General features: G+C 40.1%; 1 protein-coding gene across 1 annotated transcript in view; it reads right to left on the bottom strand.

Annotated features, from left to right (window-relative positions):
• LOC122795392 (sulfotransferase 6B1-like) overlaps positions 1–15,427 on the bottom strand; it is a 527,554-nt gene extending 512,127 nt beyond the window's left edge. The window contains exon 1 of the mRNA XM_044063681.1: positions 15,087–15,427. Within this exon, the coding sequence (XP_043919616.1) occupies positions 15,087–15,291 (205 nt within the window). The 5' untranslated portion in view covers positions 15,292–15,427. The remainder of the gene's footprint in view (positions 1–15,086) is intronic.
• Positions 15,428–15,853: the final 426 nt, after the last annotated feature.

A 15,853-nucleotide genomic window follows, 5' to 3' on the forward strand; every position in this document is an offset into this window, starting at 1 on the left:
TTCACGACACCCATGCAGACGGACAATAGAGATATGACTGCTGAATCCTACACAAATGCACTTTATAAGCACTTACACGAGTGCCTGGATCATGTTATCTCTAACAGAACCGAGATGCTATCCTCCAAAAAAAGGAAGCCAATCTGGTGGTACCCTGCCATAAACAAACTCTACAACAGAAGAAAGAAACTGTTGCAAAAAAGTGTAAAATCACATGATTGGAGGAACTCCATGGTCAGCCTCAGTAAGAAGCTGAGATCCCTCATAAAATCTTCCAAAGCTAATTACGAAAACAAAATCGCCACTGATTCTAAAGACAACCACAAAACATTCTATAGCTATGTCAAGAATCTCAATGGCAACACTCAGATCTGCTCTGAGTTGCAGCACAATGGCACTAAATATACAGAACCAACTGATATTGCCAACATCCTGGCACTGTTCAGTGCTAACCTCTAACAGGGATATTAAGACTTGCTCTAAAGTGATTACAGGTGATTACCTCCCACCCCCTAAAGGGCCCATCTTTACACCGGAAGAATACAAAGTTCCTGTAATCACAGCTGCACAGGTAAAAACCACACTCTCCATAGCCAAGAACACAGCATCCATGGGACCTGACAACATCCCAGACTGCATTCTACATGAACTACAGAATGAACTGGCACCCCACCTAAGCACCATGTTCAATCATAGCCTCACCTCAGGCTTTGTGCCCACTGAATGGCGCACAGAGATGGTTATCCCACTCCACAAAGGGAGAGCTACCACGGACCTCAGGAACTACCGCCCCATTAACCTAACGAGCCTGGTCTGCAAGGCCATGGAATGTATCATCATTGAACTTATAAACAAAGAAATTGGTAATCTCCAAACTCTGGACTCCACCCAGTTTGGGTTTGTAAAAGGCAGATCATGTCTCTTAAACCTGATAGACTTCTTTGAAGCAGTCACCAAAGCCATAGGCGAGGGTAAGGTGGTTCACACAGCCTATGTAGATCTTGCCAAGGCTTTTGACACCATCCCCCACTCTGGAATTATAGATAAACTCACAAAACTAGGTATAAATCCCTATGTCACAAGATGGGTTGCCAACTGGCTCACTGACAGAACCCACACTGTGAAAGTAGCAGACTCCAAATCCGACTTCAGACCAGTGACAAGTGGAGTATCACAGGTTTCAGTCCTGGGTCATCTCCTGTTTGGTATCTACTTTTCTGAAGTACAGGCTAACACAGAAGGTGTTTGGCTAATGACGTTTTCAGATGACTGAAAACTAGGAGCCATAAGTGAAAATCCTAACGATATGGACATCCTACAAAAGGGCCTCACTGAGACAGATGCCTGGTGTCAAAGCCATGGCCTCAAGCTCAATGCCAAAAAGTGCACTGTCATCCCCTTTGGTAAAAACTCTGTACCCATGAGCTACCACATAAGTGGTAGTCTACTTAACACCGAAAGTGTGATAAGAGACCTTGGGACGCAGGTGAACAGTAGTCTCGCCTTTGATGATCACATCACCACAGTAGTTAGGAAATTCTTCTACGTAGCACACCTCATCACAAAAGGTTTCTCATCCAGGAAAAAAAGAGGTCATTGTTCCCCTCTACTCGTCACTCATTAGACCCATTATAGAGTACAATGCCCCTTTTGGTATGTACCTCACAAGACATCTACAACAACTGGAAAGACCGCAGAAATACCTCACAAAGAGGATTACCGACCTCAAAGAGATGCCCTATGTAGACCGTCTCAAAAAACTCCAGCTGTACTCCATCGTATATCACCAACTCAGAGGCGATCTCTGTCTAACATACAAAGCTATGTCAAACCCAGAACTGTTGGACATGCTCCACTTAAAGAAATCCCAATCCCTCCGAGCTACATGCTCTAGGGACCTAAATCTTGTTGCCACAATTTACAGAACATGCTGGAGGGATAGATTCCTGTCCCAAAGACTTCCCATAGTCTGGAACAAACTACCTGTCTATATCAAACAAAGCTCCTCATTAGCACTCTTCAAGAAAAGTCTTGATGATTGGATGGGAAATAGGAAATTCACCTCGGGAATCACTTCTGTGGCTCTGCTTGACAGGGGCACAGGAAAATAATTGTCTTGGGTGGTGAAAGCCAGGGTACCTTTGTGGCTAGACTTATATAGGCCCTATGGCCAGTAGCCCAGTACCTACCTATGAACCTATGAACCTATAAAACAACTGAACTCCATGTTTGGATAACCCACCATTCTTCCAAAATCCTTTACATTATAGAAACCTGGTTAAAACCAGAAATAAGAGATGAAGAAATCTCCCCATCCAATTACAACAATATTAGAAATGGCTGTAAGAAAAAAAAAGGTGGAAGCATAGCGGTCATCTACTCTAACTTTCTAGAAGTATCCCTCTACCTTCACCTTATTTTACAGTTCAACAATGCAAAATGGCTTGTCATTTTCCTTAAAATAAATAACTGCAAAAGCCTTTGTTTAATCTCATGTTACATTCCTCCTGGAGATAACATCTCAACAAAAAAGACATCTTTTAATGGGTTTCTAGCACTATCCCATATATGAAAGTAATCTTAAGTGCAACTGTTTGTCACACACTATCTTTCTTCCCCCATAAACCTATATGGTTTCACCCAAATCAACAACACTCCTACCAGATAAAATAAGCCTAATAACATGCCTTCTGTACTTGACTGAGTACTCCTGTCAGACTCCACCAAATTCTCATTCTCAGTCACCTTTCCAGATATTCTCAGCGATCATCTCCCAATGTTTGCCAACAGGCACACCAGCAACTCACCTAAGACTCATAATTATAATCTAGTACAAAACCTGTCAAACTTAAACACAGAATCTTTCATTATTACATAAAAATCTTATAACCAAAACGCATTAAACATGCTATCATTTGAAAATGCTGTACTAGAATTTAACAGTGCTCCTTAACATAGTTAAAAAGCAGGCTCCACTTAGGAAAAAAAGAGAATTGAAACAAATCCTTTCCAATTGCTGACTGGAAACACCAAAATATTCATTTGAAAAACATAGTTTTCATTAAAAATCACAGCAAGCTTTCCAATAATTTAGACAACTTTACAACCTCATGAAAGCTAAGATCAAAGCAAAAAAAAAACTGCTATACCAGTGTCAAAACAAGCACACCAAGGCAATCCTAAACATCTCTGTACAGAAATTAATGACCTATCACACCTAGGTAAAGCAGGCCAACCAAATTCTTCTCCAAATGACCCCCAGCTCTCATTACTTCTCAATTCATTTCTTGATTTATACAGATTGCAACTGCACTAACTAAAAACAACATCCCCATAACCCTAAAAATATCCGTTACCTCACTCATCTACTGTCATATTCCCATTAAAAGTCATCCCAACATATAGAAGCAGAAAACATCTTCAAAAACTAAAACCTGCTATTTTAGCAGACAATTGTTTTTAATCCTAATACCTCAGAATACTAGATGTCATTGCATATCAGGTATCTAATAAATATATCTGGGAGTCCTATGCCCTATCACTTTGGAAAAAAATCATGCATCCTTCCACTTCACAAAGGTGAAAAATCTACAGAATTTTCTGATTATAGAGAAATCACTATACTATCCTCACTATCCAAAATCCTAGAAAAACATGCACAACGTATTCAGCAGCTCTTGGACTTTGAGGTTCTGCTCCCCCTCTCAGCATGACTTTTACCCAAACCACAGCACAACCACTGCAGAACTTATGTTTGACAATACCATCAGCCAAAATTGAAACTGGCAGCTTGGACTCATTTCTATTTCTAAACTTGTCAAAAGCTTTTGATACCATCTCACATTACAATTTACTACAAAAACTTTCCACAGTAGGCCTCTCTCAAGCTACCCTTGAAAGTTTCACAGCTATCTCTCTGGTTTCAATCAGGTATGTGACAATCAGAATACTCATTCTTTCTTCCTATTAATGTTAGAATATCACAAGAGTCCATTTGAGGTCCATTATTTTTTTAATATCTTCCTGAGCACACACTGCAACAAAATACACAAGCCTTATTCAGTACATAAATGATACCACATGCATATGCTCTACCTCAGATTTAACACAGCTCCAACAAATTACTCAATAATTCCTTTGCATCCATTGAATCCTGGCTACATAACTCTCAATTGCTTAGTGACACCCCCACCCCCCCAAAAAAAGACCAATTACTTATTTTCCTTCCCAAATCATATAATCAGATAAAGCAAATTCTTCTTTTGCAGTAAACAAATGCAAAGAAAATATTTATTCATTTATTATTTATTTATTTTATTTTACATTTGTTGACCGGGATAGTTAGACTGGATATACATCGATTTTCAGCGGAGGCCCGGGAAGAAAAGCTCCAAGATAATAATACACATTGAACATTTAGTAAATGCTAGTTTTAAGCAGATTGCAGTTATAAGCAATACCAGCATTTAGCACATATAGTACTAACTTATTATAAAACACTTTACAAAACATAATAATATTTTCAAAGTTATATATGCATAACATTACATTCAGGTTTAAGACACACTGAGCAGCAGTTATACAATTGACGCTTCCTGAAATGGAGTGGTAGAAAAAAGTTAGAAGTAGTTGAAGATAAGGCACCTAAGAAATAGGGATGTCACTAGTCGGGATTAGTGCAAGGACATAACTAATGAGTTTTGAAGTATTTCTTGAGTTTGTTTTTGAATCGAGTTAGTGAGGGTTCTAGGGTCAAGTCATCTGGGAGCCTGTTCCATGTTTTTCCAACAGAGTTGGCAAACAGAGAGTCCCCAGCTGAGTAGTTGGATTTGTATGTTTGAACTAGGAGTCTAGTGGATAATTACAGTAGCCGTGTGCTGGTGTAGGGGCGGATAATATTTTTTAGTCCAGGTGTATTTTCTGGTTGTTAAAGGACTTTATGTACCACTATTAGCTGGTTGAACTGCAGGAGACTAGGCAGTTCAAGCCATCCTAGGCGATTTAGGTTGTGACAGTGGTGTGTCTGGTAGGCTGTGCCAGTAGCAAATCTGGCAATGTGGTTATAGCAGGATGATAGTTTATTAAGATCTGTTTTGTTTAAGTTGGAGAATAGAGGTGAGGCATAGAGAAGAGTTGATAGTAGATGGGAAAGGGCAATTGCAGTTCTAGCAAGTGGAGTAAAGAAAGGTTTGATTCTGTAAAGATATCCAAGTATTTTTATTAATGGTTTTGATAGTTTGATATGCACATCAAACTTCAGGTTGTTGTCAACTATGACACCCAGTAGTTGTTTGGGGTTTTGGGGAGATGATAGTGCCATTGTTAGCGGTTATGTTGAAGGATGGCAGGGGGGTCCTGCATGTGGGGGAGAAGAGGAGTGGCTTAGTTTTGTTGTGGTTTAGGATTAGATGTTAACTGGACAGCCATTTTTCCACTGTATTAAAGGTATTTTGGGTTAATGTGAATAAATTAGCTGGTGAGGTGTCAGAACAAATCAAGGTGGAATCATCTGCATATTGAATGCAGGTAGCATCTGGGATGACTGAATGAAGGTTGTTGATAAAGATGGAGAAAAGAAGAGGTCCCAGTATAGAGCCCTGGAGGACTCCTAATGTGATGGGTAGGCAAGATGATAGCTTGTCCTGCCATAGGACTGCCTGATACCTGCCCTGCAGGTAGGACTGAAACCATTAGAGTGCATGGTTGCTTAAGGAGAAGGCCTTCAAGGTATTTATAAGCATTTTGTGGTCAACCATGTCAAAACCCTTGGATAGATCTAGAAAGAGTGCTGAGGATAGTTTGTTATTATGGCGGTTGTAGTTAATGATGTTAGAGAAAGAGAGAAGGGCAGAAGTAGTACTGTGGTGTGGCTTAAAGCCATGCTGAAAGTGGGACAACAGCTTATTCTGTGTGAGGTAGTGCAGGAGCTGTATGTGTACATACTTCTCCATAATTTTAGCTAGAGGTGACAGAATAGCTATGGGTTTAAAGTTTTACAGTTCAGTGGAACTGCCTCCTTTATGGAGAGGTATGACACAGGATATTTCCCATATAGTGGGTACAGTAGCTTCAGATATAGCTCTGTTGATCAAGATTGAGATGGGGTATGCTATGGTGTCAGCAGCCTTTTGCAGATAGTCTGCTGGGAGGAGGTCGGCAGCCAAGGTGGTGAGTCTTAGATTCTTAAGTAGGGCATGAATAAGTTGAGTAGGAATAGGTAGGAAGGTAAAGTATGTTTGGGTACTGGGTGTGGCTACATTAGAATTAGGGCCATTGGGAGAGAGTTGGCTGACTAGAGATTGGATAGTCTCTGTGAAGAAGCTGTTGAAATTATTAGCAATGTCTACTGGGGATTTTTGTTGAGAAGCTGGGGGGGGGGGGGTGGAGTGGTGGTTTGGCCTGGGTGGAGTAGTTTGTTTATTCCTGCCCAAAACGTTTGAGGTTTGTTTTGGTGTTTTTGCAGTAGATGGTAGTAGTAGTTGTTTTTGTCTAAGGTTATGTATTTTTTGGTGTCATTCCTTAGCTGTCTGAATCTTAGTTGATCAAGTGGGGCTTTTGTTTTTCAGTAGGTGGCCCATGCTTTGTTTTTGAGTGAAATTTTGGTTTTGGTATCTTTAGAAGGCTATGGTGCAATATTAACGTTGGTTCTAATAGAGCAGCTGGGAGCATGGGAGTTAAGAATAGCAAGGAATTTGGTGTGAAAGTATGTTACTGCTTCATCTAGGGGGAGACATTTTAGTACTGACCAGTTGCATGCCTTAAGTTCATTTTGAAATTTGGTGAGAATAAAATTCTTGTTGTTTCTTAATGTTCTATAGGTGGGTTGGTAGGAGCAGTCTACTTTGAGCTTGATTACATAGGTGAGACAGTGGTCACTTAGGTCATCAGGCAAAGTGCCTGATTTATAAGACTGAAGATGGGTATTGACAAGTATCCAGTCTAGGGTACTTTCCTTGTTATTGTGTTTTCCTGTCCTGGTGGGGGAGGTTATGATTTGACCAATCCATAGAGGTTTATGTGGGTTGTGGAGGTTTCACAAGAGCAAATGTTCCAGTCAATGTTGAAATCCCCAAGAACATTTTTTTTCTTGGGGGTAGTTATTGGATAACCAATATAAGAAGTCTTCTAAGGCTTCTGTGTTCCTTCCTGGGAAATGAAGACACAGACAATGTTTACATTTTTGTTTTTATCAATTTGTAGTTTTGAGATAAGAATTTCAGCATTATTGAACTTGGGTAGTTGTTGGGTGTCTATGCTGACAGATATGGTAGACTTGTAAAGTATGGCTTCCCCACCACCCTTTCTAAAAAAGAAATAAATAACATAGGCTTCCCCCAGATAAAGACATGCAATAGTAACATATATACAAAGCCCCATACAGGACCCTGAATAAAGCCTTGTCATACACAACAATTGGGTGTGCATGGAGAAGAACAATTTGTGCCAGAAATAGCCCTCTGTGGTCAGCCAGGAAAAGTAGCATATAAACCAATCCATGACCACACATGTGAGAGTAAAGTAATATCAGAGATGCTTCAAAAGGATTTTGTGGTCTGTTGTGTCCGATGTTGATGTGAGATCAAGCAGATTCAAAATCAAATATCTGCACTGATCTTGTGCATTAACAGAGCATTCTCAATACTATGTCTAGTCCAGATGGTGGATAGGACTGGGGCATAAATGCTGCATCTTGAGAGAGGAATACAACTGCTATAATAACTACAGATATTACACTGTATTTCTAAATACAGGTGGCTTTGTACCGAAATTTCTCTTGGTACCTTGACAAATTATACTTTAAAGAACACTCTTTTTGGCAATGCAGTTTGGTGATTTGTGTTCTACTTTCACAGTGACCCCATGAAAATACCCAACTAGCATTGCTGGAATCACATCAGAAGTAGTATTTTATGTGCCATGGTCACTGGCTGAGATTCACAGACAAGTGCTACATGCCTGTGCATTGCTAAATGTTATGAAGTATGTAGTGTGATATCGCCCAATGCTAATCACTTATGTATTAGTCCCACCATAGTGGTGACATACTGTGGAAAGGACTGCACAGTAAAACACAGCTGCCATGTAGGAGAAAGAGCTGCACTAGGTTAACATGGTAAATAAGCAGTACTACAGACATGCATGTGCTCAATATGGCAGACATCACTGTAAAGGTAGGTTAGTGCAGCACAGTCCATGCAGCCTCACACACATAAAGAGGCACCACATAGCTACCCCTCGAGACAGCCCCCTAAGTGTCTCAGTTCAACAATGGAATGGAGTGAAAAGGAGGAGAGATAGGAAAGTAGGACATGGAAAACAGCAAGTAGAGAAAAACATACAAGGGTCACCATATGAAATGACAAGTTGGAATGCCAAAAGGGTCAGTTTTTATAGGGGTAGAAAGACCCACTTTTAATGTATAAAGAAGAAGAAGAAGCTGTGGGGGTAGATATAAAGTGAGAAACAGTTTGTGAAGGGATAGAGGAATAAGAGAAGGCAGTAAAGGGAATCAAACAAACATAAAATGCAGACACAGACAGACAGGGGTGACATACACAAAAATAATAGGAATAATTCAAGATGGACTCAGATTAATAGATGGTGGATAGCTGGTGATGGAGAGTTAGACAACAGACAAAGTAGCAGGAATGACCCAGTAGAGAGGGGTGCATCTTGATGTGGATAGGGTAGGGTAGGGGCTATGAATGTGTGCCAGATCAGCCAAGAGGGTAACATCAAGCCATCAGTCACCTCCATAAAAATGTCATGGGCAGGCTGCCCCTTTGGTGACCCAGTGGTGGTGACTTGTGAATCATATAATTTGACAATTTGCTCCATAAGCTGCTGAGGTAAGCATCTAATTGTCAGTAAACGTCAGAGGACACCAGCATCTGCAACTGATGATTGGAGATAAGAGGACACCCCTCTGAGCCACTGTCAGAAGAAAAGCCTATGGCCTCTTATAGGAAGTGGCCATGAAGGCCACCAGTGATCTCTTCAGGTGACACTAAGCAGGATGACCAACAATCCACTGCTGAGAGGCAGACTTAGCGACCACTCTTGATCCTGCACCAGAGGCATTGGCTGACCATGCTTAGGGAACTACCAACAGCCCATGACTTTGGCCACAACTGAACCTACAGAAGGACAAAACAGAGGACAAATTAGTACACACATAAGGTACACATATAGCTGCAGTTACACAGTGAAGTGCTATAAATGGGATACATACCCTGCTGCCAAGAAAGTTTCATCCACTTTCTGTGACATCCTGCCATATTCTGTTCTCACTCTTCAGGAGCTGTAAAGGAAATTACACCCATCACACAGATATGACAAGTAATAAAATAAGAAGGGGGATGCTTACAATACAAATCCAGCTCCCTCTCTTTAACCTTTTCCTCCCACTGTTGAAAGAGTTTAGGGTGGCTCTGCCTCATGCTGCTGTACTAGTGCTGGCACTGCTTATCAGAATGGATGATTCCAGTGGCATCACTCATCAACCTGGCAAGCTCATGGCAGGCATCAGCCTTATACAAGGGGTCACTGTACCAACAGACCAGGCACTCAGAGAAGTCCTTATGCAGGAAGAACAAGAATATATTCCTTTGCCTTGCACACCATGCAGGAGCCCTGCACTCAGCTGTGCCTGGGGAAGTCATGAGTACTACACCAGTTCATATGATGAACAAAGTGGTAGCACCAAACTCAAGGATATGCATTTAGGCATTACATGATGTACAATGTAGCCCATCAACCAGGCACTATCATATTTCCATGGCACAGTACAATGGTGCTATGGCCTACACAGGCTGTGTGCATGAGCATATTGTTCACTTGCTTCATTAGAGCTGTGCCAAGCATGGCTAGCTCCAGATAGGCTTGGTAGTGCAATTATGGTGCATTTCAGATGTGATTCAGAGATAGTGATATAAAACGGGCTAATTTGCATAAACGCCATTCTACAATGCCCTTATTAGTATAATATAAATCATATGTGTCATTTTGGATGAGAACACGTACAGACTTTGGAAGTGGATATAAAAACTCTGAAGAAGAAAAGTTGCATAATAATGTAAATCATACCTGTGATGGATGACAGTAACAGTGAGTCAGATAACTTGGAGGGGGGGGGGGGGGGGTAAATGGAAACACAGTATAACAGCAAAACACTGTTCATGCTCAGCTGTCATGATGGGGCAAACTATGAGCATTTGGTGCCTAAGGAAGGACAGCACACAAGGGACATGAAGACCACCTTCGCCCTGCACAACATGGTAGTCATGGTAACACACTGTGAGTGGATATGGTGTAATGGTAGGTACCACTGTACTGGGCCAAAAAGCAAATGCAGGAAAGGGTGCAGGGATCTGATGCCCATTGCAACAGAGTGTGCATGGAGGGTTGTGCACAGATGTATGGGAACCTCTAATCTGCTGCTAAATGAAGGTAAGAAAGCCAAAGGCTACAGGTGGATGATTTTTACAGACTGCTTGACACACTGACTCACTGACATATGTAACCCACCGTTATAGTGTGCCTGTCATGAGTCCTGGAGAAAGCAAAGGCTGGAAAAGTTCAATAGTTTGTGGTTTGCAGATGGAGCCCATAATCCATGGTTTCAAAGCATATCTGATATAACCTACAACACAAAACTATCACAATGTTGTATGCGGTCTGCTCCTTGTTTGTATGGCATGTGTGTGGACTGCCCTAGGTAGCCTACTTATGTGTATATCCACCATCCAGATAACCCTGTGTGAAGCCTACCTGCTTGAGCCATTGGTATAGATGAAACATACTCCATATGTATGAAACAGGGGAACTGTCTGGGTGTTTCATACACACGCTATATACAAAGTCTTGGATATTACACACCACCTGACAATCAAGGGAGTGAAAGCTGTTCCTACCAATGTAGCTCAGCCCCTGTGGCCTGGATGGGGTCTTGATGCAATGTGTGTACAATCTATGGCTCTCAGGGAACTCGGAGAGATAGATAAGCTGTAAAACACTCACATAGTAGTGTCTCCCACCTCTGCAGTCCTGGGGAGCCAGATATGCCCCTCCACAAGCTACAGCATAATGTCAAGGATGTAGCAATAGACATGACAAGATGCTGCCTGCAGTGTCCCTAACATGTCATCTACAGGCTACTGGAAGGTCTCTGTAGTTAAAATGCTTAATGCTAGACATTCTTTTGTGTCCACTGTAATGTGCAAGCCACCCACTGCTTTGATTCCACTTGTGGGCAATGAAGTTTAACTAGATCTTGCATGATCTCCATCTCCGCATGGTACCTGTGCACTATCTCCTGGTCTGCTAGGTGACTGTATGTAAAGCACTTGACAGTACCTTCTTGGTAACATAGATAATTTAAATGGCCACAGCAGGCATTGGCTTTTACAGCAGTCACTAATGTATGCTGGTCAGCAATAGCTGCTGCTAGTCCTAACATATTTATAATCCTGTACAGCAAACATGAGTGCTCAGATCACACTTGTACCTCAGAGCAGGCACCCTGGTTATATGGTTTGGAGTCACTTCCTAAAATTTCATATCATTATCTGCATAATCCATGTGCCTCAGTTGCAAGGGATTTTCCATTTCCATATTATTATTATGCACTCACTGTCATGTGCTGAGTACTACACTGTTTTGTACCTTTGCACAACCATGCAATCTGTGTCCCCTATTTGCCCACTTGTTGCATGTGGCACGTGGCACAAAGAAAGAAATAACTAATAATTAAAGAGGGTGATCCCTTCAAGAGTTATACAATAATGGATTTTTCCCTGAGACTGCTGTATATACACACACACAAACACACATATATATATATATATATATATATATATATATATATATATACATATATATATATATATATATATATATATATATAGAGAGAGAGAGAGAGAGAGACAGATATACACGAGAGAGAGACCGATAAAGGCCTGACCCTCAGGAAGTAATTATGGGGTAAAAAAATAGCAGGAAATGCAAACATGAGCAACAAGTGGTTAAAGATAAAGCCTGTTCTACAGAGGAAAGTTAATTGAGACTTGAGGGTTGTATAGCATATACCCAGACAGACAGCCTCAAAAGATTACATGGTTTTTATGGTTAATCATAATGGTTCTGAAACTTTTCAAGCTGAAGGGCCCCTTTTATAAAGGAAAAATGTTGGCAGACCCCTATATTTTGGATTGTGTTTTTAGACTGATATTAATTAATTATTAATATAAATAAAGCAACATTTGAATTTTAAAAATGAATTTCATTTTTAAAGGATTAAGAATTAAACAGACTCCACCTTCTAAAACTGTCTGATGAGCTAAGCATGCACTTGAGCTAATTTCTAGAACGTGTAGTAGTGCATTAAGGCACTTCCAAGAAAATGCATTTGGTCAGTGGCAGATTAAATTTACCTTTAGGCTGTTTTCAAGTCATAAACCCCTTGCACACATTTTTAGGACCATGCAAAATTTCTTTGATTCACCTTCCTGATTGTATAATTAAAATATAATATACAACAATGAAATTATATCTCTTGTATAATACAGCACCACTTGTTACAGCATGTTTTAAATACTTTTGAACATTTTTCCTGTAAGCAATGAAACAAAACGTGAACCAATAACGACAAAACTGCCCAATTCAGAACATTTCACCCCATAAAAGGCCACTCAAACTTCTGCCATTACAATCCACCAATATCAGTCAATATGTACAATCTCTGCAGAAGTAAAAGTCATCTAAATAATTCCACCTTAAAGAGATCTGTAACTAATGAAAAGGTTGCTGCTAGCAAACAACTTTATATTTCAATGTTTCCTCTACAAATTCAGTGCTTGATGCCTTTGAAGAATAAATTACCTGCTATGTTACATTAAAAAAATGGTAAGCTGGTAATCTAGCATGGATGGCAAAGTGAAAACAGGTTCGTAGTTACTAGGCATCTCATCCAAAGGAGGACATACTCAGGACTGCAGTACCCCATCCCCAGAAATGCAGCACAGTATCAGCAATACAGCTGCATGCTGTGTAAGTTGAACCCACAGCTTTCTGCATCAAGCTGCTACCTGTTGTGCTACTAACACTGCTTGAAAATGTTATACCAGAATAGTGATACCATTTGCTAAACAAAACAGTTGCACATTGTAAACAGCAGCAGTAAAAGTCTCTTCTCTTGAAGTTCGCAATTACTTAAAAATGCACTTGAAGCGAAATTCATTGAAAAATGCACCTGAAACTCAGTTCCTTGAAAAAAGCAGTTTGGTAGTTGGGGTAGAGAGCTCAGGTACAGGGTTTGAGAATAAGCAAATTACTAACCACCTGCTAACCCTCACTAGGGAATTTCACTCTCACATACACCTCAACCTCTTAGTGCAAGAAATCTGGACAAACCCTAAAATAAATAGGGACAGATTATAAATATTGCTGTCGTGAACTTAGAAAATTGCTAGAATAACAGGATTTGTGTTAGTATGCATTTTTCTAATCTAAAGCTTTTGAAGTCTAAAACTCAAATTATTTAGCAGCTTCAATCCTTTTTATGAGGAACAGACGAACATATGGGGCAAAAATCTGGAGATTCTGCAAAAACCTGGACAGTTGAGGGGTATGCCATCTCCCTCTTAAGCACACACACACACACACACACACACACACACACACACACACACACACACACTATACCTCTTAACCTCTGGACAAAACCTGTCATAATGCGGGGGAGGCCCAAAGCTAGGGACACATTTTAAATATTGCTCTTAGAAACTTAGAAAGTTGATAGGACAACACATTTTATATTGGTATGAATTTTCTGAGGGATATGAAGTCTAAAGATCAAATTTCTGCCATTACTTTCTGACTTCAGTCCTCAATAATTTGCCAGGGATTTGCCAGAAAAACACAATTTTATGTTTCTATTAATTAATAGCTGGCAAAAGGGAGAGATGCAAAGCATACAGCAACCAGCATAACTCCGCGACTTTAACTGTCTTACTTGGAGGGAACAACAGTTGTTTAAATTTCCCTCCAAGTCCCAATTGCCAGGCAGAAAACATAGGACAAGCGAGCCATGCTCAGCCTCAGCCACAAACGTGGAAGTTGTTCCTTCTTCTTGGAAATTAAGCTTCTCAGCCACAGACAGGGAATTCTCTTTCTTTTTTTTTTAATTGAGGGCGAGTGGCGCAGCCTTTTTTTTTTTTTAATACACAAGGTCAGTCACAAGCCCTAAACTAACAGATGATGCAGAAGTCTGAAATCCAGTTGGGTGCAAGGCCTGAACTCACAGACCTATAGAATTTATCGTACGAACCACAGTTTCGGAATCACTGATTTATCAGAATCTATTCAGTTGTACATTTGTATCCTGTGACACTTAATTCCCCTGAGCCCTGTTGCAAATGAAGTATATGCCCTACTACCTTATTTCCTAAAGGGCAGAGAGTAAAGGAAAAGCATAAAAGGCACATAACTGTGTGGGCATATTATCAGTAAGAGAAAAGACAAAAATCGAAATGGAGGTAATACTCTTAATTTTCTTCTACGTATTTCACTGCAGTTTCATGTGCAAAAAAGCTAATGTCAATGAAGCACCATCTCTTTACTGTTTCAAGAAGTGAATTTTGAACTTTTACTGATATTAGTGAATACTGCTGCCTTAACAATGAGCTTCAAGCAACGGGTAACATTGTGAGTTCACGATAACCTCACACTACAACCATGTCTTTTAGATGAGAGTTTATAGTAAGTGCATGAGAAAAACACACCCCAGAGCATTATCTGAATTATAGATGAGGCAAAATGTAACACTCTGTTGGCATACTGACATTTTTTGTGCAGCTTTAGAAGCACAAGCTATAATTAGCCACTGATTTGATTTTATTTGTTTACTAATAGTTTGTAAACTTTATCAAAATGGGTGCAGAAGCAATCTCAATTTAGATGTTTTTCATGAAAGCAGTAATGCTATTAATGGGGAAAATAATCACAAAAGCAAATACTCTACAGTGTATCCCATTACATGACTTGAACACATTGACTTCATAATTTCATTAAAAAAATTATGTATTTACCACATTTAGGGTAAGACACCAACATTACATCTTCCCTCCTTGCTTCAAAGGTCTCAAGTGCCTTGAAAGTGTCCAAGCTGCATAGAGTAACAGGATATTGGTAACCCTTATACTCCATGATAAATTCCTCAGGCTTCTTGTTCTGAAATTTTGCAATACGTTCTTCATACAAACGTATCCTTTCTTCCATTTCTGCTGTTGACATTTTTCACTTTTAGTATCCTTTCACTGAACTGTAAAGACCGTGTGAGTTGCCATCCACACTGCAAATTAAAAGTGTGATTAATTTATAGCCTGTACTTCTGTAAGAATACAAAGACATGCACACATACACTCAAAGCTTCTTCCTCATTTCCAAGCTAATATTCCTCCCCTTCTGAATATAAGTGGGAGTTACCAGAAAGAGAGCAAGGGAAATGAAATAAAATGTAAAATGTACCACAGTCTTCTCTGATTACCTTTTATCTTTTTGTCTTGTTACAAACAGCACCAAAGGCATTCACCTATGGGAGTACATAGTGAGCCATGTGCATGACAGACTTTAATCAATATAATCATTTTGTCTTTTAGTTGCTTGCAAATCTGAGAAAATCACTTTTTTTTTTTTGCAAGTATCAGATATATCCATTCATTTATTCAATAATTACCTGCTTAGTCTAATTCATGGTTAGGGGAAAGCCAGAACCTATCTTGGCACTCAGTGAGATTAAGGTAGACAATCTAATCTCGGGCAAGGCACCAGCCCACTGCAGGATGCACACACGCGC

This window comes from Protopterus annectens, chromosome 1.part0, assembly GCF_019279795.1.
Source record: "Protopterus annectens isolate FY-2018-M chromosome 1.part0, PAN1.0, whole genome shotgun sequence".
In the NCBI taxonomy this organism is placed as follows: Eukaryota; Metazoa; Chordata; order Ceratodontiformes; family Protopteridae; genus Protopterus; species Protopterus annectens.